At 44.7% G+C, this 27,238-nt stretch overlaps 1 protein-coding gene across 1 annotated transcript in view; it reads left to right on the top strand.

Annotated features, from left to right (window-relative positions):
• The window catches only part of POU6F2 (POU class 6 homeobox 2), an 875,167-nt gene extending 849,661 nt beyond the window's left edge, over window positions 1-25,506 (top strand). Inside the window, exons 8-9 of the mRNA XM_078685854.1 lie at window positions 13,575-13,743; window positions 24,871-25,506. Coding sequence (XP_078541980.1) covers window positions 13,575-13,743; window positions 24,871-25,375 — 674 coding nt within the window. The 3' untranslated portion in view covers window positions 25,376-25,506. The remainder of the gene's footprint in view (window positions 1-13,574; window positions 13,744-24,870) is intronic.
• Window positions 25,507-27,238: the final 1,732 nt, after the last annotated feature.

The raw sequence follows: 27,238 nt of genomic DNA, 5'->3' as shown, positions 1-27,238 counted from the left end.
TTCACTGAGCTTTGCATCCCAGGCGGTGCACGATGGTCCTCTCGTCTCAATACCCACTTGAATTGATGAAGTAAGTGCACGGATTGCGATGAATTTACGAAAAACACAAATTGACAAATTGCCTGGGGCAATCGACGAATGTAAGTCGAACCAAGGACGCACTACTGGATGCTGTGATTGGTGTGAATGACAAATCTATCTATATATTTTAAAATACGTTTTTTAGTCTAATAAAATGAAAGCATTTATTAAAGTTGTTATGTATCAACATATTTTTTTACAAAGTTTGCACATTCTGGGACTGTATATAGGTCGGATTGGTTTATATTTTGTTTTCATTGCAGACCCTTTCATTTTTTTTGGGGGGGGGAGTGCAGATTATTTTGTAATAATTGACTGTGCGTATTCTAGGGAGCTCGTGTTCCCCACTTTTTTAGTTATCAGAGCATCAATTAATAAAACACAGAACAATGTAGAAAGATGCTTACTGCATCTAATATTCAATATAAGTAGCTTAACAATATTTTTCTGTCATAAATATGATCAGCAGGTCCCAATAGCAATGAAACCGCTTGATGGCACTCATAGTCAGATTAATACTTGAATGCAAACATTAACAGTCTCTAAAGGAATTCTACCATTGGACCCAAACCCGTGTTATTCCCTGCTGCCGCTAGCCATATTTAACTGCTTAGGGACAATGGCTACAGAGATCACATAATCACACGTATCCAGACGCTGCTATGTATATACCAGTGATTTGGTGAGTTCTACATGTTGTTTCCATTTTAGGCATAAAAAGGGCCTGGTTATCTGGACGTTTGTACTTTTAATGACTCTTTTCTGGGGGCGGCAGGTTTCTTGACATAATATTTCCTTTTCCCTATAAAATACCTAGGTAATTTCCCTCGTGGTTTTTCAGTATCTCACCTGTATCTTATTTGTACTCATGGTATTTGATCGAGCAAATTCAGGCCTCTATTTTTTAGGTGGGCGATAAATCGTACCAATTGATTGTGGCTTTCATTTCTGTTTTCGAATTCATTCTTCATGAAGACAAGGCAGGTTTAAGCTAGGATTCCAGCAACACTTCTGGGTTTATCTCGTCTCCTAATTTTATACACTGAAATCAAAGGAAGATTGATATTGTATATACACTCTACAGTTATACGCAATTGTGAAACTTCTCTATTGAAATCAAAACAAAACACAAATTGTATATACATTTTACAGTTATTAGGATTTGTCGGACTTTCTGATTGCCGAAAGGTTACTAGTCGCTGAATACGCCTCATGACCCAGCGCCTCAGTCTTTTAACTCTACCAACCAATGATACACATTGCCCTTGCTGGTACCCTGTTGACTAGACAGTCGGAACCACCTAACACCGAAAGGAACAGTTTCATATTTTCGTCCATCCGGACTAGACCTTCAGGCGCCCGACGGCACCTGCACAAGGATGTTATCGCTATTTCCCCTCATAGAAAAAAGGTTATGACCCAGGAAGCTTGTACGCTCCACATCTGGTGGATTGTTTTTCCCTCAAGCAAAGGTGTGACTGCTACACAAAACCCCTTTGGTCTCGTCATGATGTTTTCCGAAACAAAGCATCGTGTGTTGTGGGTCCAGGGAGAGGGAGCCAAAGATCTTGGACAGAGGCCACACTGTCGCGCACTGTCATCCTCCCAATCTAGAGGTCGAAGATAGTCTCAGCACAGGTTCCCCAGCAGCCCTCGGATACCACACGCTCTGGAGCACAACCTAGCACAGGTCCCCTTGGTTGCAAGCATCGGTCCCTCAGTCTCTGCAAGCTTCCCCCGCACTTCTCGAACTCTTCACGTCCCGGCACCTCACATGGATACTGATCTTTGTGCACACACTCCTCTTGCACAGCGAGATGATGGTGTATGTCAGGATGATCCTTGTCCCAACCATGATCACTTCCACCTGTCTCCGCCACACCCAGGGTGGTAATTTACAATCTTGTGTAGACAGTGAGATCCTTTGTATCCCTGGGATGTCGTGGACAGCTCACCAGCCCTTGGAGAGTACTTCAAGACCCAGGCCATGACAGTTGGCAGTAGCTGCAGACCAGCAATGTGATAGTCCCCTTCTTGGAGCACAACAAGCTCCAAGCCACCAGAAGTCTGCGAATAGTCCAGTTGCAGTCCCTCCTGCCCTAATGATTCCTCATGTTAATTTCCCAGTATTGAACCAGTGCGGTATGGCTCCAAATCCAAAAATGTCTCTACTTTTGTAGGCTGAAGCCCCAGTAGTTATATCCACCATGGCCTTTGAAAATACAATCAGTTCAAAGGCCACCTTGGAAATGCACAGATCCTCTCTAAATTGTATCCAGTCTGCCATCCTACCCCAGGAGGTTTGATCACAATCTTTAGTGGGGCAAGACCCGGCCCCTTGCAATGCAGTTGCCAATTCTACACCCACATAACTAACCCAGAATGGCCCTTCAGAGTCAGAGGTCCTCAGTTTCCGGTGAACCCCTAGTTGATGGCCCTCTTTCAGGAATGTACAAATGTGGTAATCCCTCCAGTACCCAGTAGTGATTTAGGGGACAGGCCTCCAGGCACACAGAGCAACACACTTCAAAATTTCCACTTTCTCAAAGTGACATTTCCATCACCGTAATGTCGAACCCACTCCCACTACTGGAGAGAATTAGCCATTACGAACTCATCAATACTAAATACCATACTGTTACTATTCTGCCTATAGTAAATAATGCTAGACTGCCTTTTCTTACATCCAGCCATGCTAATCCAATGCGAAAAGCAGGACCCATCATACCAAACACATATACAATGTCATTCACAACTCTTGCAGGTAACACATACACACACCTTCCCAGTCTCTTCCCAAGACCGCATCCTGTCACCAGGGAGGACTCAGATATAGCAGGAGACATGCAGAACCTTGACACACAGTTTGTAAACGCCAAGTCGAGGAACAATAACCCACACACACACACCAGGGTGAATCTGTGTTACAATCGATGAGCTTCCTTCGTGGTTGGCACCACCAGCACACACACACGGTTGCCAGTAGGTAGTTATATTTAGGAACTAGTTTCCATAGGAAAATAATTTTTTGTTTCACTAATACTTTTGGGGTTGTTTAATGAATCTTCACAAATGTATTAAAACTAGTGTGACAGCCAATTCAGCTGCTGTCTGGATAGACACCCTGCTAGGGGCCAAACATTTTTTGTATTTTAAAAATGTTGCTGCAAATTTGCAGAGGATCTGCTGCAAATTTTCTTTAAAAGAAATGTGTGGTCTCCCACTCTTGTTTTTTTGTCCCCATATGGGCCATGTGCCTGGGCGATATTTTTCATAATAATATGGGGAGGGGGCACGTCGCCCCTCTCCCAGGCTGGTTTCGGCCCTGGGGACCCTATCTCTCAGGGTTCGGCCTTAAGTGAAAAGGGGAGGGAGGCACCCGGGTCCCCTCCCTGGGCAGATTTTAAATGGCCCTGGGGACCCCATCCCCCAGGGCTTGCTCCTGCTATGTACCAGGGTGCCTTCCCCCGGGTACATAGCGGTTTCCCTACTCGTAGTGGTGCAGGCAGAAGAACCTGTGTTTGCTCTCGCTCTGTGGGAATAATTTCAAAGCTCCCACCAAACGATAAGAAACATGATGTCCACTCCCAGCAGACTGTGAGCTTTGGAAATGCTCCTGCCAGCTAGAAGCGGACTTCAGATATATTTCCCTGCTCACAGTGATGCAGGCAGGGAAACAGATGTGAATATTGCTCCTGCCCGCCAGAAGCATCATTTTTAGCTGTTCACTGCATCTGGGACCAATGCCAGCTCACACTAGATGAGGGAAATCGGCTGGAGCCTTGGGACTCCCCCGGTGGCCCCCAACGAGGAGATGGTGAGTACATTGGGTGGGCACCAGGGCATCCACCCTTTAATGTCCAAGGAAAGGCCACAATTGGCACATGTAGGGGAGGTGAGCCCATGCCCCTTTAGGAATTGGCCAGGCCCCAGGGGATGAGGACCCCCTGCACCAAAATTGGCCCAGTGAGGGGGCCTCTTAGTAATTGGCCCAGGCCCCAGGGGATATGATCCCAGGGAGAGGGGCTACGACTAACCCCCGCTGCGCACAGTCAAAGGCCATATGAAGCATGGGGTTTACTGCATGCAAGGGCTTGGTTGCAGCGGCCAGGCCCTGCGACCAATCCCCTATCATGCACGACCAAAGGCTATGCGGAAGTAGGGTTGGCTGCATGCAGGGGGTTGGCCACAGAGCCTTGTCTTTGGCCAGTCCCTGCAGCCAACCCCCCCCCCAGCCGAGTGCACGACATGGGATTGGCTATATGTGGGGGTTGGCCGCAGGGCCTGGATGTGAGCAACGGTTGTTGGCTTAACAAATGGTAATTGAATATTACTTTACATTCACTGAAAAAAACCAAAAGTTTCAGAGATGTTATAGTTTAGGAAATAGCATTTAAAAAACATCAACATTAACTGGAAAAAAACAAAGGTTACAGGGACGTTATAATTAGGAATAGAATTTAAAAAAAACATAGAAATTCACTTAAAAAACACAGATTACAGGGACGTTATAGTTAGGTACAGATTTTACCTCCACAAAATAGTAGAAATTCAGCATTTGTAGTTAGGGTTATTTCAAGTAACTATAACTTGTGTCGTAAGGTAAATATAGCTCACGCCCTTGCCATGCAATAATTACTCCACATATTACATCACTCATGACATCTTCTATGACATCATTGAAAATATCAGTGTAACATTTACTGTCAGATTATTGAAGAGAAAACTGTGCATGGCATGATTCTTGTCATAAAGTAAAATAAAAGGCATTCCAAGGTAGCCTTCCATGCATGAACATGCATAAGCATTAACACACCTACAGTCATTTTTTATTTTGTTTCTAAACTCTGTGTAATTGCATTAACCAAGCAAATACATAGTAGAGACCTACTGTCTTTGCCAAAGCTTTTTTTACATGTATTTGTAAGAAAATGTAAGATTAAGCCACATGGGGTATTGTTGTTTCAATCAATCTATCAATCAGGGTTTTGTACAGCGCGACTACTCACCCGTATGGGTCTCAAGGAGCTGTGGGGGTAGAGGGGGGAGTCGGCTGTTCAGTCCAAGAGCCAGGTCTTGAGGTCCTTCCTGAATTGAGGCAGAGATGGTGATTGCCTGAGATGCAGAGTTGTTTGGTACTGAAGCTTAGTTTGTTCGCCATTTGTAAAAAGTATATATTCCAAACCTAAAAATACACAATGTTAAGAAACGTAAATGCTAAAGGCAAGAACAGTCAACAACAAAAACTAGCAACAGCTAAAAGCAAAATGTATTTGTAATAAAAAAGATTAGTTGTATTGTGTTCTACTATAGAATATCCATAGACTTTAACACCCCCGACAAGGCCACAAAGCACTGTGCTTTGCATCGGATTCCTCGTTGCCCTCTCAAAAGGTGAGGTTAGAAGTATGATGGAGACAGTATGACCTCTAAGGGAGGTACCGTGTTCAAAGACATGTTTGAAACGGCGCAGTATGCATTGCTACACATAAGCATGAAGTGTTACAGAGAGAGTGACAATGTCAGCCTTTAAGCATACCGACTTTACTTTGTATATATTCGGTCAGCTGCACTCTGTAGTGTTCGCGGTCTAGCCGCCCCGCATTGCGTGGTGACGTAACGCGGCGGCCGCCATCTTGGGCAGCAGAGCGCATGCGCGCATCAAGGCGCGAACGCCGAGCAAGCTGGATATCGGCTCGGCGCTCTAAAAAAGATTTAACCTTAATAAATAACCTCGTATCACCTAATCAGTGTGGCGTCAATAATCAAGGGAAAGCAGGCAACATTACAATGGCGACGGAGGTCGGGATCACGAAGAAATGATCAGAAAACGAAACGGAAATGAAAAGAACCACTGATTATCGGTCCCAACCAGAGCAAACCACGGCCACAGAGGGAGAACCAGTATCACAGTGGATGTGGGTAAGAATAGACCTTGGAGAGCACGGCAGAGCCCCCCAGCACACACATTGAGGACCAGCCAGTGCACAGTGGAGACCAGGAACAACACGCAAAAGGGCACAAAAAAACCTTACAGCCCCCACTGTCATCGCGAAGACCAGGAGAATGAGCGCTGGCGACCTCAGGGAAAAGCGACGGGGTAGAGACAAAGAGCCCCCAGCCTCGCCACAGAGAGCAGAAGGAAGACGGAGCGCCAGGGAGCCCCAAAGGGCCAGGTGAAACCCCGCCAACAACCGCGCCAACAGCCAAGCGCGAAAACATGTGCGCACCGGCATCTTCAGCGACGGCGCCCGTCCCATTCCTACCCAAGCCGGGAGAGCCCCTGATGAGATGGGAGGATTGGAGAGACTACATAGACAACTTCATAGAGGTGTTGGAAGATGAAAATGAAGAAAAATTCACAAGTAAGAGGAAGAGAAGAATACTGCTCCACAACTTAGGCCCGGAGGGGCTCAGAGTATTTAGAAACCTGGTTCCTAAGCAAAGAGCGACCACTGACGACGACGTATATGCCCACGCGATCGAGGAGTTGAACGAACACTACCGACCAGCGGTATGTGTCTCGATTGATCGATTCAATTTCCAACAAAGGAAGCAAGAAGCAGGAGAGTCGGTGGAAGAGTATGTGGCGGCACTAAGGAAACTAGTGTCCACATGCAAATACGACGCGTTCCAAGACGAGTTTATCAAGGATCAGATTGTGATGCACACCACAAGCAAGGCTGTACAAGAGAAATTATGGTCCAGTGGCGACGTCACACTTAAGGAGGTCATGGCGACAGTGAAGAAAGCGGAGTTGGCACGACGATGTGCGGAGGCAGCAAAGAAAGAGACAGTGGCCAGGCCCATGGTAAACAGAATAGAGGAAGACGAACCCTGGAGAGATAACAGACAAAAAAGCACCCCGCAGAAAGGACCGCAAAGGTGGCAGGGATATCCAGGCCCACCAAGCCGACAGACGGGAAGTGGTAAGAAGAATTGCTACAGCTGCGGGAGCATGACGCATGAGGCCCACGATAGGAAGTGCCCAGCGTTTCGCGCCAAATGTCTGTTCTGTGGGATCGTCGGGCATTATGAGAAGGTGTGCCGCAAGAAGTCAGCCAGGAGCATGGTACGGTATGTGGACCAAGGACAGGAAGACCCTGAGGATATCGGCCGTGAGGAGGAGGACACCGTACTTTGCATTTATGATCAAATATTATGTGTAGACACCAACAGATCGAGCAAGCCGGTACTGGACATGACAATTGGTGGAGTGCCGATAAACATTGTAGCAGACACGGGCTCGCCATACACCACAGTTCAGAGGGCGGTATGGAACGAGACGTTCAAGCCTCACGTGGGCCCAGAGCTGGAAAAACTGGACATAAGGCCTGTCACGTATAATGGAGACCGCATACCCATGGTGGGGTTTAGACCGTTAAAATTCGAATTCAGAGGACGGAGTGCCATCTGCAAACTGTATGTCTCCGAAAGAGGGCCATCGGTGTTAGGATGGCTGGACCAGGGCGACCTGGGAATAAAACTGGACCCGGGAGGAAAAGTCCAGATCCTACTCACTGAACCGGAAGGATGGCCCGACATGGACAGGTGGAAGAAGGAATACCCGAAGGTGTTTGGAGGCAAAGTGGGCAAGTTAGAGAAGTTTGCACACAAAATCATTCTCAAGGCAGGAGCAGTGCCAGTGTCCCATAAGGTGAGGAATGTGCCCCCGGCGGTGAGAGAGGCGGTGCAAGTGGAACTCCAAGAGCTGGAAGAAAAGGACATCATAGAGCTGATCACGTGCGCCGAATGGCTAGCACCACTGGTGGTGGTGATGAAACCCAGCGGGAAGGTCAGACTATGTGTGGACCTGCGGGAATTAAACAAAAACATTGTAGTGGAGAAATTCCCCTTACCAAGAATCGAAGAAATGCTTGCCAAGACAAGAGAAATAAAGTGGTATTCCACCATTGACTTGACCTCAGCATACCACCAAATAGCCTTACACCAGGAGAGCAGGAGGCTGACGTCCTTCATCACCCCCTTCGGGTGCTACCAATTTTGCCGCATGCCCTTCGGGCTGGCATCGGCAGCGGCGGTGTTTCAAAAATTGATGCACCAGTTGTTCAAGAACATGGACGGCATCCACTATTTTCAGGATGATATCCTGATAATGGGACGAGACAGAATAGACCATGATGTTAAACTCACTAAGGTGCTAGACGTGTTGGAGACAAAAGGCCTGACCGCAGAATGGGACAAACGCCGCCTAGGAATGGAGTCGGTAACTTACTTGTGGCATGAAATCGGTGTACAAGGGATCACACCCAAGGCTGAGAATGTGAAGGCGATCTGTGATGCACCACCCCCCACCAGCAAGGAGGAAGTCAGGTCCTTTTTGGGCATGGCAGAGTTCTATAGTAAGTTTGTTCAGCATTTTGCAACGAAAACCCACCACATGAGGCAGCTGACTACGGAGAAAACAACGTTCAGCTGGTCAGCAGAGGCGCAGGAAGAATTCGAGAGTGTTAAGATGGACATCGTGGGTGCCGTACCCTTGCAAGGCTATGACCCCCAAGGCAGAACTGTGCTCACAATGGACGCCAGCGACAAGGGCCTAGGTGCCGTCTTAATGCAAGACAGAGGTCAAGGAGTGGTAGAAACATTGAGCTTTGCTTCCCGCACCTTGAGCAACACTGAAAGGAAGTTCAGTGTCATTGAGAAGGAGATGCTGGCGGTGGTGTGGGCGATGACAAGATTCCGACAGTTCCTGTGGGGGACGCAATTTCAGCTAAAGACGGAACACAAGCCGTTGGTGAAGGTGCTCACCTCCAGTGGGCATGCCAGCGCCACACCCAGAATCTCAAAAATGCCTTTGAAACTATTGGAATTCAGATATGATGTTGAATATATTCCAGGCAGTCGCAACAAAGTGGCGGACTACTTGAGCAGAGCGGCAGCCATGGAACCAGAAGAAGAAGACAGAGAAGGGGGAGAAGAAATGGTAGCCCTAATGGAGGACCAGGAAATAGTCATTAGCAGACAAGAATGGGAAACAGCCTATGAGGAAAATCAAGTCGTACAGAAGGTGAAGGGGTACATTGTGAAGGACTGGCCAGAGAAGAGGCACCTCAATGAGGATCTACGGAGGTACTACGAAGTCAGGGAGGAGCTCTCAGTAGATGATGAGGGAGTGTTCGTATACAGGGGGGACAAGGTTATCCCTCCCTCAGGAATATTTCCCAGGTTACTGGCGATACTCCACGAAGGACACCTAGGGATTGGCAAGACAAAGTTAAGAGCAAAGCAGGGATACTGGTGACCAGGTATGGACATGCAAGCGAAACGATACATCAGAGAGTGCACTCAGTGCCAAGGGGCGGACAAGACGCTTAAACCTTTGAGACCAGCGCTTGGAAAGTTTGACTCCCCGAGGAATCCGTGGGAGGAGTTGTCCATCGACATATTGGGCCCGATCTTGGATAGTCAAGGAACGCCGAAGTACGCATGTGTCCTCATAGACAGATACTCCAAGTGGCCGGAAGTGAAAGTGGAAGAGATAATGGACACGGAAACAATTCTAAGGTTCCTAGATGACACATTTGTAAGAGAAGGTATCCCCAAGGCAATATTGAGTGACAACGGTCCTCAATTTACCTCAGAAAAATGGACCAAGTTCATGGAAAGAAATGGCATCCTCTCCAAGCACACTGCTATATATCACCCGGCGGCTAACGGACTGGTGGAACGCTTTAACCGGGTGATAATGGGATCAGTGCAAGCGGCGATTGCATGTGGCAAGGACTGGGAAAAGGAGATAGGCCAAATGATATGGGCGTACAGAATCACCCCCACTGGCACGGGGTACAGCCCTTTCCAAATCCTGAGAGGCAGAGATCCCTTCACAAGAGACAACAAAATGTGGAAGGAGAAAACTGTAACCAGTAAATGGTCCCCAGCAGTGGTGCAAGCGAACCTGGAAAGAGCACAAGCGGTATACACCAAGTACTACAATGCACAAAGGAACGTGAAAGAGACTGGGTTAAAAGAAGGCGAATGGGTGAGAGTCAAGTTGGCGGTGATGCAAAGGAAGGGAGACAGCAAGTACAGCAAACCGTTCCAGGTTAAGGAGGTGTATGATCGAGCGGCCTTGCTGAGTGACGGCAATGTGTGGTCCCAAGACCGCATGGCGAGGTGCAACAAAGTACTACGGTGGAGTCAAGATGAGCCGGAACAGGGAGTAACGACTGGACCCAACAACAGAGCTGAACTCTCTAACTTGGGTGCGGATATGGAAGATGGAGAAGTGAGCGAAGCACAGGACAACCGAACCACCCCGGGGGTGGGAGAAGAGGAGAGAGAAAGGAGATCGGGGGAAAGCCCAGCGGAGCCCAACCGAGTGGGAGGCAGCGATGAGACTTTGGGGAGAGATACCCCTGCCACCCCGGTACGGTATACCCGCAGAGGAAGAGCAGTGGTGAGGCCTTCCCGATTCCGAGACTTTGAGATGGGTGAAGGACTGTAAGTTTTGAATTTTATTCAATTGTATAAAATGGGGAGATATGTAGTGTTCGCGGTCTAGCCGCCCCGCATTGCGTTGTGACGTAACGTGGCGGCCGCCATCTTGGGCAGCAGAGCGCATGCGCGCAGCAAGGCGCGAACGCCGAGCAAGCTGGATATCAGCTCGGCACTCTTATAAAGGTTTAACCTTAATAAATACCCTTGTATCACCTAATCAGTGTGGCGTCATTAATCAAGGGAAAGCAGGCAACATTACACACTCTGCAATAACGTGTATGGGAAGAGCCAGGATTTTAGTGTTCTCTGGACCTCAAGAGGATGGTTGATTCTTCCTATCAGTCCTAGTACCACATTCCAGGGCTTCAGCCGCCAAACTGGTTAAATCACAAGGTTAGGACAGGATTTATCAGGGGTTGCAAATAAAAGCACAGGGGTATCAGCAGGTGCTTTCGGTCCTCTTAAATGACATTGATGAGGGTCACAGAATGGAAACCGACCAGCCTGCTGCCTTATGATTATACAGAAGCTTGGAGGGTGGTAGTGGGGAATGCCTGCTAGGGGGTCAGGCAGGACTCCTTTCCATCTCTCACACGCCACATTTCAAGTGATTGGACCTTGAAAGAATAACCCTCATTAAACAGAACCCAGTCCCTCACTTAGTATGAAAAACAAGAAAGTGCATATTTGTCTACCATATGAGAACCAGTACTGACGCACTATGGGGCTTATTTACAAGCCCCTTGCGCCGCAGGTGCGTCGCTTTTAATATGGGGAAAAGTGACATACCGGCGGCGCAAGGGGCTTCTAAATAAGCTCCTGTGCGGTTTGCACTTCCATTCAGGCCCAGGTCCCGCAGACATTTTTTTTAACTATGTAACAGACAGCAAATATTTCTGAAATGCAGTTACAATAGAAACAGTGCATCAGAAAACAAATATTTAGTGTTTGTATCAATTGGGTGGACATCACGTTTGGGAATAGACATGCCGTACAGTCCGGGTCTGGTTTTCAACTAATGCTAGCCAGAGCATTATAATAGCGGAAAAGTCAAAAAAGGCGATTGCGTGCTTCTACAAAATAATGCAGCTACACTGCTTCAAGTGATTACCGAAGGATTAGTGAGAGAAATGGCTAGTAGTAGGAATGGGATAAGTGCTTAATATATTGGAGGCTTGCATGGAGAAAAGCATGACATTGCATACCACCTGAGAGTCCTAATAGCGACTATTACTGGTTTGTTTAGAAGGCTGAATATTCTATATTGGAGACAGACATTTTGAAATCGTCAGTGCTTATTCAACAGAACTGTCAACCTTTGGATTTTCACCCCCTACACTCATGATTGACACTTTCCCACTTCCACTTCTTAATCCTTTGGTTAAGGTTTTTGTTGTAATTATTTTTCTTGTTTACTTTTCGATCTGCTTATCACAAATCAAGCTAAGCAAAGACAGATAATCAGGCATAGGCCTTGGTGGGACAACGAGACAGTGGAACCTAAAAAGAATCTACACATTAGACCACTAACAGATTGATACACTTTGACACACACTTTCTGGTTATTAGTACTCTTTTGGGGCTAGGGGTAAACAACACATTTGAAGCCATTTTGTCTTGGAGTCTCTGCTCAGCAACATTCATTAGTTGTTGTGGCTCTCTGCTTCATATCAGTTCGAAATCATTTATTCAACCCTCATGTTTGTTGTTTTTTCCTTTCTTTTCCTTTCTATTGGTTTCTCCTCCAGTTCATCCAGTCTGTATTTGGTTGTGCTGGAAACCCTTGGGTATCTCTCTCTCTCTTGCCTCCTTAGCTACTGGCTGGTCTGTGCTAGTGTCCTAGGCTTCCTGACTAATCTGGTCTGCTGCTGAAACCAGTAAACCGCCTATATCTGTAAACTTACCTGTGGCCTTCCATTTACTCCTACGCTCAGACCAGTGACAAACCATACCTTCAAGCACCGAGTTTCCCTGTGCTGTTTTCACCTGTGATGGACCATTCCAAGAGTGAGAACCAGTGCAGTGTTTCTCTCTCACTCCATATTTTCACCAGATTCCTACTGCAGGTGTGTTATTCCCTTTTCCACCCACATAGTTGTTCAGGAATGTCAGGGGCCTTCTGCATGTCTGATCAATAGGTACCGAACACCCCTGCAGCAATCTAGGTAAGGACTCCGTTGTGAATAGTTTTACTTCGAGCTGTCATTCTCATCTGCAGTTTCATTGGGCAGATCTCCAGTGCCCTTCCTGTGTTTTTCTTTGGTCACATCTCACTCTGGTGTGCGGTTCAGACTTTGTGCCGTGACTGATGTCACTACGAATGCCCATCTATAGCCCATGTGCATAGCTAAACTCGCCAGACACTGAATGCATATCAAGATAATCATCCTCTAACTTTTCACCAGTGACGTTTTTTCCACCGCACCCCATGCAAGTTGTGGGAATAAGATGAATTTCATTGTCTTAATGCCATTTTAATAGGAGACCTAAACAATAAGAAAAGGTTGAAGGAATATACACAACTTTCACAACCCTAACAGAGAAAAGAAGAAAAGTGGTGAAATGTCATGAACTGTGAGATTGTTAAAATTGTATTTACACATTAGAAATGCAGGGTTTATTTTCATATATCATGCTGGTTTTTATGTCATATGTGAACTGAGTTAACCTATTACAGGCCAGTCCGGATGTCAGACTATCTGCAGCCACCATCACAAAATGTTAAAGCATATACTCGAGAACAAAACCAAGAAGCATTTACAGTTTAAATTACATGGAGGACTAGCTTTGCCGTTACAGTCCTTTCAAGTGAACTGACACCTGTGCTTAGGTCTTATCCTAATAGATTGCTACTTAAACAAATTACTTTCTTGTTGGGTGTAATTCATTATAATATTTCACTTTTACGTTTGTTTGTCTTAAATAATAATATTTGAAAGCACTGATAATATTTGAAAGCACTGAAACTGCAAATACCATGTAAAATGCACAAAGTTCATACTATGCTTTAAGACGCTCAAATATTTCCACAGACCCGCAGATGACCAGCAGCGAGGTAGACGGTGTGAATCTCGAGGAAATCAGAGAATTTGCCAAAGCTTTCAAAATCCGGCGCTTGTCCCTTGGACTGACACAGACACAAGTTGGTCAAGCTCTAAGTGCCACAGAAGGCCCAGCCTACAGCCAGTCTGCCATTTGCAGGTAAACAGTTACATTACTCTAATAAATTGTTCTGTATGAGTGGGAGGAAGGGTGCTTGTGTGCGAGTGTGTCTTCGTGTGTGTGTTTGTACTTGCCTGTACTTACCTTTTTTAGTAAAAGAATAGATGACCGTGTATGTGGGTTAAATAATGTGGGCCTTATTTAGAATTTGGCGGATGAGATACTCCATCACAAACGTGACTGATTTCCTTTTCTTTGTATAAGAAATGCTTCATAGCCTATGGCACGTGTAATACAGCGAATAGGATAGAGTTTGATAGAGCATTCTGTCCACTATATTCTAAATGAGGACATAGGCAGCAGCAACACGTTAGTTGAGTGAGCTGAAGGGACCATCAGTTGACCTTTACATAAATGGTGACACTTGCTATAGAGGAAAGTGGAATAAAAGTTCTAAAGAGATTCTAGTAATACTTGTACTTGTGTGCACGTGACTGATTGAGTGAAATTCCTACAAAGATCACAATTGACTCTATGGCTTTGATACTACTTTAGTGGTGCTAGAAGTACTGCCACCGCAGCAGCAAATCTTAATTCAGGGTAGAATTAGAGCAATGGAATCAATACCACTGCCAAATCTTCAGAACCAACAGACCCACATTTATTCTTGTTTTAGTCTACAGGCTGATCACATTTTGCGATGCAGGGCGCGCTACGAAATTCGTTTTATTAATTAAATTGTTTACTTACCTTCAATTATCCATACTCTGGTTTTTAGCACCCCCCACCCCGCCTCATCGAAACACCCTCCACGGGCCGCGGCTGTCCTAAACCTCCCTCCCCGCACCCCCTCTGCGCCCAGCTTGAAGACCTTACACTGGCTTTCTATAAAAAAACGGATCAAATTCAAACTATGCTGTCTAGTCCACAAGACCCTTAACAGCTATAGACCAAAATAGCTAGCTACTAAGCTGTTAGACTACCGACTAGCTAGAACCCTTCGGTCTACCGGTAAGCATCTCCTCACTGTTCCAAAAGTCCGAACAGTAAGGAATGGGGACAGATCTTTTTCTAAAATAGCCACAGAATCTTGGAACTCTTTGCCTCTATACCTCAGACTGGAAACAAACCATCGGAGGTTCCAAAAAAAAAACCAAAAATGGCTTTTCTAGTTCTGCCTAGACCCAGCGTCTGTCTTCTCTGAGTATCTGCTGGCGCTATGAGACCTACGGGTGATATAGACGGCTAACAAATACCAAATACAAATACAAATACAAATAGTGACTGAGGTTCTCAAAATGAGGGACCTAAATTGCCTTTGATAATGGAGGAAGGGACTTCCAGCTAACTCCATGATACTAGTGGGTGCTGAAGAGCAGGGATGCACAATGAAGGAAGCATTTATTTTGTAACGATATGCCCAGCTGATACAGTCATCAGGTGCAAGGAACTTTTCCCCATCACCACTGCAAAATCCGGTCTGGCACACATTATGTGAGCCCAGATCCTTTTAAGTCACATGTGTCAATTCACAACCTGATGAGAGTTGAACTTTAATCTGTTGCTCATTTCATGAGGCCATGAACAGGGATTACTGTCCGACGTCAGGGTAGTTCTATGCGGAGGACGGCCGGGGGCCGTCGAAACCACGCCCAACCATTATTTCAACCGCACCGTGGCGGAATTTGCGCCGCGGTCAACAGGTTAACCACCAGTGGTTTGACAATGGACCAGAGTGATTATAAATCCACGTAGGGTCAGTATTGTCACAACCACCTCGTGTCAACTCTTGAGGCAGGGAGCATGTTGGAATACCAAATAGGTTGCTTTAGGATTCTGTTTGCTAGTAGTTAGTAAAGATCTTTTACAATAGGTCCCCCAACCATATACTCTCAACTCTAAGAGTGGCGGCATTACCTCTCTTGAGTATTGTGACTATCCTTAATCATAATTGCCACAAGTAGCTCATACAGCGATCTTCACCGCTCACAAGCGCGTCCCTGCTACGCAAAGCAAGAAGCAAATGTTCTAACTTCCATTTGCTAAATTGATGCCCCCAGCATGAATCTTTTATCACTAAACTGAAGTGAAAATTACACCGCCTCTGACCTTAAATGGATGAAAGATAATGCCGTCTCGACTGATTTAGAGCGGATCTTGGCTAAAGTAGTAAGACGTAAATGCGGCGTATGCAAGTATGCATGTTACACTAATGCCATGCTTATGCATGAGCTAGCAGGCCCACTTAGGGAAGAGCTGTGTCCTCCTGGGCACTGGCTCGGGGTCTCCTCTGTCAAGGAGAGGCTAGCTACCAGCCCGGAACTCATTCAAGTGGATTTTGTTCTTTGAGATGCTGGAAACGCTCAGTCTTTTTATCCACTCTTTATATTTTTAATGTATTCCCCACGGAAGCGGAGTGTACTTTTCCTGCAGTTTAAGACTAAACTTATAAATAACATCAGTATGGGGCAGCGAGCTTGCAGCGAGCATTTTGCTCGACGGTTTTCCATAAAACCCATTGATTGTTGTATAATACAAAGAGCTCCCGTCCTTCGGACTCCCCTACTGTTTTTTCTTATAAGTGCCGCGCAGTAGAAAATAACCTTTATCCGGTCTATACGAGGAGGCCACTGCTGTGAAATTTGTTTCAAGACGTGTATATCGTTACACCAAACACCAGGTAGCCAGCATCAACACGCGGACGGAGCAGCATTGATATGTAGGCTTTTGTGCCCTGTTGCAAAGCTTTCTGTTTACCTTCTGCAGCTCAACACCGCTTAAAGTAGTAACGTTTTAAGAATTCAGCTGCTGCTGTATCGTTCTTTTTTCTCCAGGCTATATTTGCGTTAGATTATATAGACTGATATTTAATTCGTTTTCTTCATTTTCTGTATCATCATTTTGCATATCGAACTATGAGTATATTTGTATCCTCACATTTGTTTTCACTTCCTTGTTATCCATGCAGAATTCAGTATCCGTGAGAGCACCACAGACAGGGCGGGGTGTACTTTTTCCCTCAGTGTTTTTCCTGAAAGGAGGCAAAATGTCTGGATACATTTTTGGTGTCCAAACACTGATTCCTGCAAGTTGTTGTGCACTCACTTGCAACTTAAAGATAATCACTCGTCCTGACCTAGAATAATTGATGCTGTTGGAATTGGTGGTGTCCATGGGGCGAATACTAGGCCTTTTATTGGATCGACCCTCTCATAATTGGCCCCTGAGTGGGGAAGTCAATCCTTTTATGTGACTCAGGAAATGTACTACAAACCAAGAGTGAGATTTTATTCATGCGTCAGCTTTTATATAGTACTTGAAACGGTATCAATCAGGCAATGTGAAACCACGTACAAGGAGATACAATAGAAAACGTCAGCAGAGCCCTTGCATCAGTGCCCATCTCATTTGTAACCATTCCCAAAAGCATGCTTTCATGCGGGATACATAATGCTGGCCTCAGTTACTTCTAACAGCTTAGGGTTTCAAGGCCCACCATGCTCTTTCTGAACAGAGTAGCCTCCACTTTCTACCATGGGCGGCCACAAGTGGACAAAAATAAAAATATTCATTTTCTTTTCTTTTAATGTTAAAAGATTAAAGACCTGAAGGAAAAGTAAAACGGTTTGTTTATTCAGGCTTATCACAGGGTGGAAGCTAATGGGTGAGACATATACACTCAAGCGCGCACACACACACGGTCATTAGTCACAGGAAGGCAGCAACGTGAGGGCACCACGTTAGATCGCAAAAAAAAAGCAAGAAAATACTAGAAGAATTGCCTTTTTATTAAGGGCAGGGAATGCTCTAAAGGCAAAATCCTACTCTTCAAACCTTTGCACCATTTATGCATACATCATCATATTCTAGCCGACTACCTCCCTCTAGCCAGGTGAAACATTCAAGCACCTGCCCTGGTACCATTTAATCTTTTGGCTATCTTCAGCCATGGGGGAATCACTTGATGGGACTGGGATTTAAGTGTCTGGCCAAAAGCCACTGTGTATACCTCACTTCACAATCTTACTTAGGGCCTCATTATGAATATGCGGTCCATGGAATCGCTGTAGTCCCGGAGGCAGTCCATGGACTGCCAGACTGGCAGTCCTTGTGCCCTGTTACGACTTGGGTGGTTGGACCACCACAGGATCGCTGCAACCGCCAGGGATCCATGATGCCGTAGAGGTTGCACAGCAGTCAGAGACACCAATATGCTGGTGGTGAACTGTGGCACTGCAAGCATATTACGAGTTGCCTCAACGCCATCATTTCCATGGTGGCGAGCCCACCCTGGAAAAGATGGCGGTGAGGCAACTCAGAGGTCCCTTACAGCGCTCCCTGTTGCTTCTGGGCCTGGGATTGCATGCAGGGGACAGATGTTGTACCCCCCCCCCCCTGTATTTTTGCATCCTCTGTTTTTGCACGGAAAGAAATGCACAACATTGAGCACTTCTTTCCGTGCAGACCTGGGCTGCAGTGGTCTCATGGCACTGCATTTCTAAGGCACACCTATGTGCATTAGATATGCACCACCAAGGGTCAGTCACAGCAGTACCGCCCACACAGATTAGACTTGTAATCCGACGGGCGGTCTAACTACAGGTTTGGCAGTCTTGCAGTGGGGCGCTGGTGTGGTGGCCCGCTGCAAGACTGCTAAACTTGTAATAAACACTAGGTATCCATTTACTTCCACATGCTATTTCAGTATATACCTTCATCCTATATACACTGATCTGTCATCCCTGGTGCTTTGTTCACCTGTTTAAAGTATGTGTACAGCGCATGGTACACCCACTATGTATACACCTATTTCCACACACTGTCTCTATCTTCCTGTAAACTCTGCATGTTTCACCGTCTTCTACTCTTCCTTCTTGCTCAACCCCTATCAAACGTTCCCACTTTATTCACTTCTTCCACACACCCTTTCATGTCCACTTCGCACCACACTTTGCCATACTACGTCCAACTCTGTGCACACTTTCAATGTGTCCATCTCCCTCACCACTTTCTTTGTGGCCACATTCCCCTCCCCCTTTCCCTCGGAGTTGTCCTTCTTCTACATTACCCTTTTTTTTTGTAACTTCCTCTAAATTTGTATTATTCTGTTGCTCTACACTATTTAGGTCCATCTCCCTACATTGTCTCACTTTGTGTCAACCTTCCTCTTCACTCTATATTCCTTCCATGCACAGCCCTATAATGAACCCCCCACCTCCAGCACACTCGCCTTCAATATATCCACTGAAAAACCCTGTGCATAAGCCTCACCGTGCAGAGAGGCTCTTTGGCACCATGCTCCCTGGAATTGTTTGGTTTGAGGGACCGTGGCAGTTAGTGATTGTCATTACATTCCAGAGACAGGGTAAATGAGGGTGTGGAGAAAGTATCCATGACAGGAGCAGCAAAGGTCACTGGTAGGAGTGAAGAAGAAGCCAATGAAAGTGTATTGGAGGCAGTGTACCGAAAAACTCAAGTCAGTGGCTTAGACTATACAGTGTATGGCATAATACTTGATAGATGGAGGGGGTGGGATAACACCCGAACTGTTAGTGTATGAGTGAAAGATGTGACTAGACAGATGCACTGTGAATCAGTGTCAAACATATTTAGGCCTCGGATTAGAGATTCATCTGTGGTATGGGTACAATGAAAATGTTTAAAGATCAGCTGAATGCTTGGCATAGTTTGCTCATGGTTGTGCCATATAGTCAAAGTAAATATACATGAAGTAAAGATCAATTTTCACACCTAACCCTGTTGTGCAAGGGGTGGGACTAGTCCCCTAAGGTATGCCTTGAAACAGTGCCCCCCCCCCTCTCTCAAGAATGAACGACTTCCCTCAACCTGCTTCACAAGCTGTCAACTTTCTATACAAATATTATTCAAAGTACGTGACCTGATAAAACTGTTAATTTGTTATGCATTGAACTGCTTCCCACACCCTGCATCCTAAATCCCCTTGTAATCTCCTGTGAAAGAAACACATGGGGGCGATGGGCAGGTGGTGAAATACACACATGCGCATAGCCTTGTTAGGAAAGTCTGACCCACAATAATACTGTATAGACCCACGGAGGCATTAGGCATTCATCATTTGTTCCCTCAAACTGGTTGTAGGTGAGAATCTATATTTCCACCATGCTGTTTGTCCAGGCTTCCCCTCTGAGTGCTTACAGAATGGTCTCTGCTTGATACTGACAATTGAGCGGAAGGCATCAGATCATTAGAAAAGCCAGCACTTACTATCTGTACACTTTGCCAAGCCTTCCTTCAAAAATGGAGTTTGACTTCTCGAAGCAATCAGCTATCCCTGGGATGAACAGAGGAATGCGGCGCGCTCCAGCTCTGCAGTGCGTTTTCCTTCAGCATAACTAAAATATCTGAATGAGGGAAAGCGAAGCAGTGTGTCTGGGAAAGTGCCACAGATTATACAACTATGGGGCTTATTCACAAGCCCCGTCACTTTTCCTTATATTAAAAAGTGGCGCACCGGCAGCGCAAGGAACTTGTAAATAAGCCCCTATATCCCATAAACTGAGATGGGATGCAGAGAACCTTCAAACGAGGCCCACAAAAACGTTTTTTTCAGAAAAACATTTTTATTGATTTCACAAAGTGAGTGGTGGCACTCTGCGCAACACCGGTACATGGCACATCACTTTATGTAGCATGGCAACAGAGCAGTAAAACAACAATGCAGAAAAACATGGCATAATAACACTGAGCTATATAACAAGACCTGAGCCTCTCATACTGCTTGTGAATTGGGTGTGTCACAGTGTGTATCTCCGGAAGTGGACCATGGCTTGTCTGTTCATGGTTCCAATTTATGCCCCTAATCGTGGTCCATTCCATCCAGATTATATAGTGTTTTCTCGGTGCATCCCTTTGCCAAGTAAATCAGGCTCTCCAGTCCCATACGATAATCCATACCCTTATCCCATGCCTCTATGGGGGGTGCTGTGTCCTTCCAGGTTCGTTCTTGCAATATCCCTTTTGACAATGATCAAACACAGTCACAGTAACGCCATTTGGTATCGAGTACCCCATAATTCGTATGTGACATGTAAAAGGAGGAGTTTAGGGTCCCTGAGGATTTTCCAGCCCAGCACACCCTCCAACCGTCCCAGAATCCCATTCCAGAAGTGAGAGGGTGTGGGGCAATGTCAGAATGTGTGGAGTATATCTCCTTGTGGGTCATCACACCTCAGACATTTCCCCATGGCTATCAGCCCCATGGGATGTTTCTGTGCTGTGGTGAGGTAAACCCAGTGGATCAATTTCAGCTGTATCAGTCTAAATTGGGATGCTATTACAGCCTCTCTAGGGAAGCAAACATACTTTTAACATGCTACAAAGACAACATTCTATTGTATTGAATTCTAATCTATTACAGTATTTCCATAGCTCCTGCCACCCCTATGTGGGACGCAGAAGTGCTTATTCACATGGAATAGCAAGCTACACCTTCTAGGTGTGTGGTTGGATGGGTGTTGTTTTATCCTTTTGAATAGTTTACCAAGGAACAGGCCATTAGATATTGGCATGCAGTTTGCTTGAAAGGAAAGGGTGAGATTCCTGAAGACTAGTCTGAGGTTTTCAGCTTAGTAGAAAATATCTTAGTGCCAGGAATTGTTTAGAATGCTTCTAACTACTTCCAATGCACACGTTGTGTGAAGGAAATCTGCTTTTATTGATATATTGTAGAAACCTTTTCCCTTTAGGCGGTTAAAGGTGGTGAGGGATGTGAGTTTGTTGGTGTCCACATTTGTGGTAGTTCTGTCATGAGTAGAAGGAGTAGTACTTGTTTTCTCTTTTAGATAGTTTTCTATCTTTTCCAATTTTGAGAACAGATCCATGGAGCTTTTGTTGCAGAAGGCTTGGGATCATGAGATCTGTGTGTTTTGGCACACTGGATTGCAAACTTCTACTAGAATCTTGTAGAATTCCTCTGATGGCAGTTAATATTATTTATACGTGTACAGTAGTATTGCCTTTTGTGGTTCTGAACCAGAACTACAAAAAGGAAACACTATTATAGAAGCATAAATAGTGATAGCCAGTTTGTAGACTCTGTAACCGTGACACAGTATGAATTTGTCGTTTTCATCCCCTGATTTCCTCCACTTGAGCTGTAGGATGCTAAATTGTGTTTTCATTTTTTTTGTTCTTATCATTAAGCCAAGTGTCTTCCTCTTCAGATTAACCCTGATAGTGGGCTTCAGTGGTATCTTGTTGTCCAGTGCACTGGTGGGTACATTTTAAGGGGGCATATCGATTGGTGTCGTTTTGAGGTTGGAGTTAAGAGATTCGTTTTTTCCATTGTCTGTATGTGAAGTTATGGGTGATGCTGTCTAGGAGGTGCTGTAGTAAAACAGTATGTTGATCTTGAATGTAGTGATGTGGTAGACACTACAGATGACTGGGAAACAGTCAGTCACCGTTGCGCATCTCAGGGGGCGAATATGATGTCCACGTTATGACAGGGGGAGCGAGTTGATCCATATATGGTTTGTTAGATGTTGAAAGCGTCAAGATTGGCCGGTAATGCAACGATTTTTATAAAATCCATTTTGTCAAGTGAAGAGTTGAGGTATTCTAGGATGTATAGGTTGAGTGGTTTATTTGCAGCCTTTAATGTTATTTTCACTGTTCACCTGTCTCTGCAGCTTACAGTTTGTTCCTGGTCCATTTCTTCCTGATCATTTATTCATTTGCTGTAATGATATAACACAGCCTTATCCCATAGCCCCAAGATTTTTGGGACCTGAAAAATAATTTGCATTTCAAGCACGTTCTTTCGTGCAACATTAATCCATAAAATCTCCTCCACATTAGCCCTGAGAGAAATATATTTTACCCAAGTGAAAGATTGCGTAATTCCTAAATGTTTGTGTTTGCAATTTTTGTGTCATGTTTCCTTCCTGGTTATGCTTTTTTGCGTACATTTTCACTACAGGAAACTTGCTCGAGCAGAAAATATCCCACAGTAACTATGACAGTGAAGCCACGAGGCAATTTCTGCTTGAGCCAGCCTTCCTCTGGTATATTGTATGATTTTTGGGTGTAATGTATGCCCTTGTGTACAGTTTTCACGCATACTCCCAACAAAATGCATTTCATATAATATGCATAATTTTCATGAAAATTACATGTATTATGCCAGGGAAATAAACTATCAGCTTTGTAAGGGAAATACATTCTGAGTTTTGTCCAAATCTGTCTCATACTTCAATTACATGAAATACCAGATGAACTGTTCCAAATCCCCACAGTATTGCCACTTGTCTGACTCAGTAAAATCTGTTTGAAATAATTAATTCATACATGACTATTTGACGAGAACTGTGTTTGAATAGCATAAAATATTTCATAATCTTAAATTGGTTTTTCACCAATCTTTAACCTCACCTCACCATCTAAACAGGAGCGTCTCCTACCGAACGGGGTGGTGTGGTGCGGTGGTGAGGGGGGAATGAAAAAGAAAAAAAAACACTTACCTGGCTGTGGCCGGCCGTTGCCTCTCCATCGTTCTCTTCTTATTTTCTTTCTGTCTGGAGTCCGGCAGCAGGAAGCACCCGAGCTCCCACGCTCCCCTAAACCAACCAATACGCTACAATGCAGCGTTGTGATTGGTCTGAGCGCCGTGGTTCGGTGCTCACATGGGGAATGGGAGCCTGAGCATGTTCTCCACCGAGGCTGTAATGCAGCCTGGGTGAAGAACATTCAAAGTGCGCATGACTGCTTGGCCGGCCCAAGAGAGACGGACAATCAGTCATTTGTCACTCACAGTGTGTGCCCCCCCCCCCACTGCTCCCCTTGCTCTGAGAGCAGAGCAGCTCTGCCCCGCACCAGGAAACGGAAAACTAAAATGGTAATAACGTTGGTTATTATCATTTTAGTCTTCCTTTAAATACTGCTCGCAGAGCAGTGGGGCGACACTCCTACGCCTTAGCAGTGGAGCCACCACTACATCTAAAAGTCAGTGAGTGGTAAGTGATAAAACACTATCATGGCCCTCATAATGAATGGTCCCTTAAAATGCCCTTATTTCTTCATCCTAGAATTACTCTCACCAGAGAGATCGGTGTAATTACGGAGCGCGCAAATAGCAGGGATTGCAAGATTTGGGGAAATAAAAATTAAACTGCCTCCACACCAGTTTATTCTCCGTGCCCCAAGTTTCACACACATTATCGCTTGCTAAAAGCAGCTGAAATCTCTGTGCAAAACATATAATTTATAATTACAATGGGCCTGGAATCTTACAATTGTTATTAATGGGCCACTGTTAATGAGGGTCTAGGTGGCAGATATTTTAGAACAGGCGATCCATGCCAGAATCTTAGGATAACCATTGAGAATGTAAAAGATTTCCATTTGTATTCACTGCATTTCAATTTACGTATTTTGCATTCCCTGATAATCTTACATGAGTCGGACCAACTTAAACCGACTTTGACAACACTGCTTTATAAATTCCAAAAGTACACCACATTTGACTTTATTATTTTGCTGGGAACTTAGGTAAAGCACTTCAAACCATCTTATTGTAGTCTCAGGACACTTTGGTTCAGCTACATAGACGAGTCTGGATTGAGTCAGGATGAGCTTATCAGCAGGCAGTAGTATATACTTAGCTGATGTAATGCATTTTCCATACATGGTGATACATTAAAGTGGTAAAGCCTTAGAGGAGAGTCAGGAGAAGAGTCCTGGGGCAGGCGGTAGCTGGTTTTAGGCATAAGTGGATAAGTGAATATAGGTCCTAATGTTTATAGGTATTACATTGTATATGTGCATGAATGTGTTGTTTTAACATTGTGTTAGTGCAGACCCATCAGTACAATTGTTTGTCTAATAATGAACACAGATTATGAACTTCCCATTTCTTAACTTTTAATGTCGCTGTTAGTAGTTCTCTGTGATTGTGTGTCTGTGTGTACATGTTTGTGCATGCATATGTGAAATCATGAATTCACTGCATAAGGGATTGTGGGGGGGTCTGTGAAAAAGCCAGTTTTTACTAAAATATTCCTATTGTAGCTTACAGTTTTCATATTCCATGTAACTTACCTCTGCCAGTCAAGTAGTCAGGTAGGCAGGAAGGTCCCACCTGGCAGAGCAATGGTGTAAGACTCTTCTTTCTCAATTTTCCCTTAGACACACCATCCTGAGAAGCCACTTTTTCCTACCACAGGAAGCCCAAGAGAACACTATAGCTAACAGTCTGACAGCCAAACTGAACCCTGGCCTTTTGTATCCTGCCAGGTTTGAAAAGCTGGACATCACCCCTAAAAGTGCCCAGAAGATAAAGCCGGTGCTTGAGCGGTGGATGGCCGAGGCTGAGGCCCGCCATCGGGCAGGCATGCAGAACCTGACCGAGTTTATTGGGAGTGAGCCATCCAAAAAGCGCAAGAGGCGCACCTCATTCACGCCACAGGCCCTAGAGATCCTCAACGCCCACTTTGAGAAGAACACGCATCCCTCAGGGCAAGAAATGACAGAGATCGCAGAGAAACTGAACTACGACCGCGAAGTGGTCAGAGTTTGGTTCTGTAACAAGAGGCAGGCCCTGAAGAACACCATTAAACGTTTGAAACAACATGAGCCCAACTCGGCCATACCAATGGATCAGCTAACAGACTCTATGGAAGATAATCCCTAAAACTGTTTCACGCTTCGGACTGTACGAAAAAACCATGTTTCCACCCTTGTAAGTAAAAGACTAAGTGAATCACAAGATTGGCGGAACAATTTTTTTTGCCAGTGTCTATGAACTTTTCTAAATGCACAGCACTCGGTGTTTGTGTGCGTGTGGTAGAAGTAGTTACAAGAGGATAACAAAGAGAAAATACAAAACACAGGAAAAGAAAAATGAACTTTTATAAACGGACTCAAAGTAAACCAAATAACTGTACATTTTTTGTGAAGTATTACAATGTGAACACGTTTAAACAAAGCAAAACTTGTATCTGTCATGTGAGAATACCAGCCTGCCACCTGGAGTAACCATTGTAGACTTTGAGGTGGCAAGTGTTGATTCACTATGATAACTTTGAACCAAAGGCAGAGTCATGGCATTGCAATCTTGATTGTCCGTCTTCTCTTTTCTGAGTGTAAATGGTATGGTAGCATTTCTATATTTGTACTTTTCAAAAAGATATGAAACATTCTCGTTATGGCTTTTCTTTCCTCAAACTTTCTCCGATTGGAACTGGTTCTTGTAGGCTCTATTACACAGCTCTCACCATCTGACTTGTCTCATGTTAGGTACCACTGTTTTTATTATCAGATAGACTGTACTGATCCCTATGGTTCTGTGCCAAAAAGAAGCTTTCTATTGCTGTTGTGGATTATTTAATTCAAAATTTAAATGCGCCATTTGTTATTTTTGTTTTGCCTTCGCCTTTCGGGCTGTTTCTTATGTCTCATCTACGACAAATTTGGACTTTTTGAAAGCAAGGTAAATTTCACAAGGATATGCAGACATCTTTGCAAAACATTTAACAGAAGACCAGGAAAAAAGTGAGTTTGCTCTTTTGGGTTTCCCTGAGTCATGGCACATTGAAAATGTCAAAGATGCCAACCGCTATAGCCAAGTGGTCTTGAGCATTGAAGGCGTGAATCACAAAAACACGGCTTTATGACATGAATTAGCGTTATTGCTTCAGATAACTTGCTTCTTAAAGTTCTACTATGAAGCAATGTAACTCCAAAGTATTATAGCCAAAGATGCCTCTTTATGGTCCAATGCAGAATAAAATGAAGAATTCAATTCATCTCAGCCCGAAAAATTTCTGACCAAATTACGATTTTGTTTTTCCAGATGTTGGTCTGGTGCTTTTAATAGCACAGTACAACAGATTCTGTAGGTTGAGCATGCATTGTATCACTTAATGTGTTATGTCAACTGGCTAACAATGAAGAACAAGAAATGGAAGTGTATTGAATCTGGTTCACAGATGGTAGATCAGAGCCAGCAGTATTGTGATGGTTTTCCGTCAGAGAATCAGACTAAGAAATTGATGCAATGATGCTGGCTTCAGTCCGTAATGCTGGGCGCCTCTCCTGCCTCTCTATTAGGACCAACACTATCTGTTTAGGTGAAATTGTAAAGAGAAAGAGGTGCTCTTGGTGAGAATGAACTGGCTTGTCTTCCTACAGCATCAATTGTATAACCTAAGCCCATGAGGTCAAATGAGAATGGTCTACATCTAGACTCAAGAGATCATTATCCACCATTTCACTATATTCCTTTAGGTTATACTCTCATTCTCTTTAGGATATGACCTCAAGCAGAAGGAAAATCTTCATGTGAAATAATTAACTCAGCCTTTTCTCCATGATTGAAGCTACCATCACAGGTCAAAATGTTTTCTTACAGTTTTATACGTTTTGTGGTGTTTTTTAAAATTATTTACAGGGTACCCATTTTAGAAACACGTTCTTCCACTTTTAGCAAATCCAGCTTCACAGACAGAAAAACAACTAACTCAATTTCTGAAAGCTATGGATTTACTCACCCCTA

The sequence above is a fragment of the Lissotriton helveticus genome, chromosome 4_1, assembly GCF_964261635.1.
Source record: "Lissotriton helveticus chromosome 4_1, aLisHel1.1, whole genome shotgun sequence".
Taxonomy (NCBI): Eukaryota; Metazoa; Chordata; class Amphibia; order Caudata; family Salamandridae; genus Lissotriton; species Lissotriton helveticus.
The sequence above is the reverse complement of the archived record's forward strand: the minus strand, read 5'-3'. Positions and strand labels throughout refer to the sequence as shown.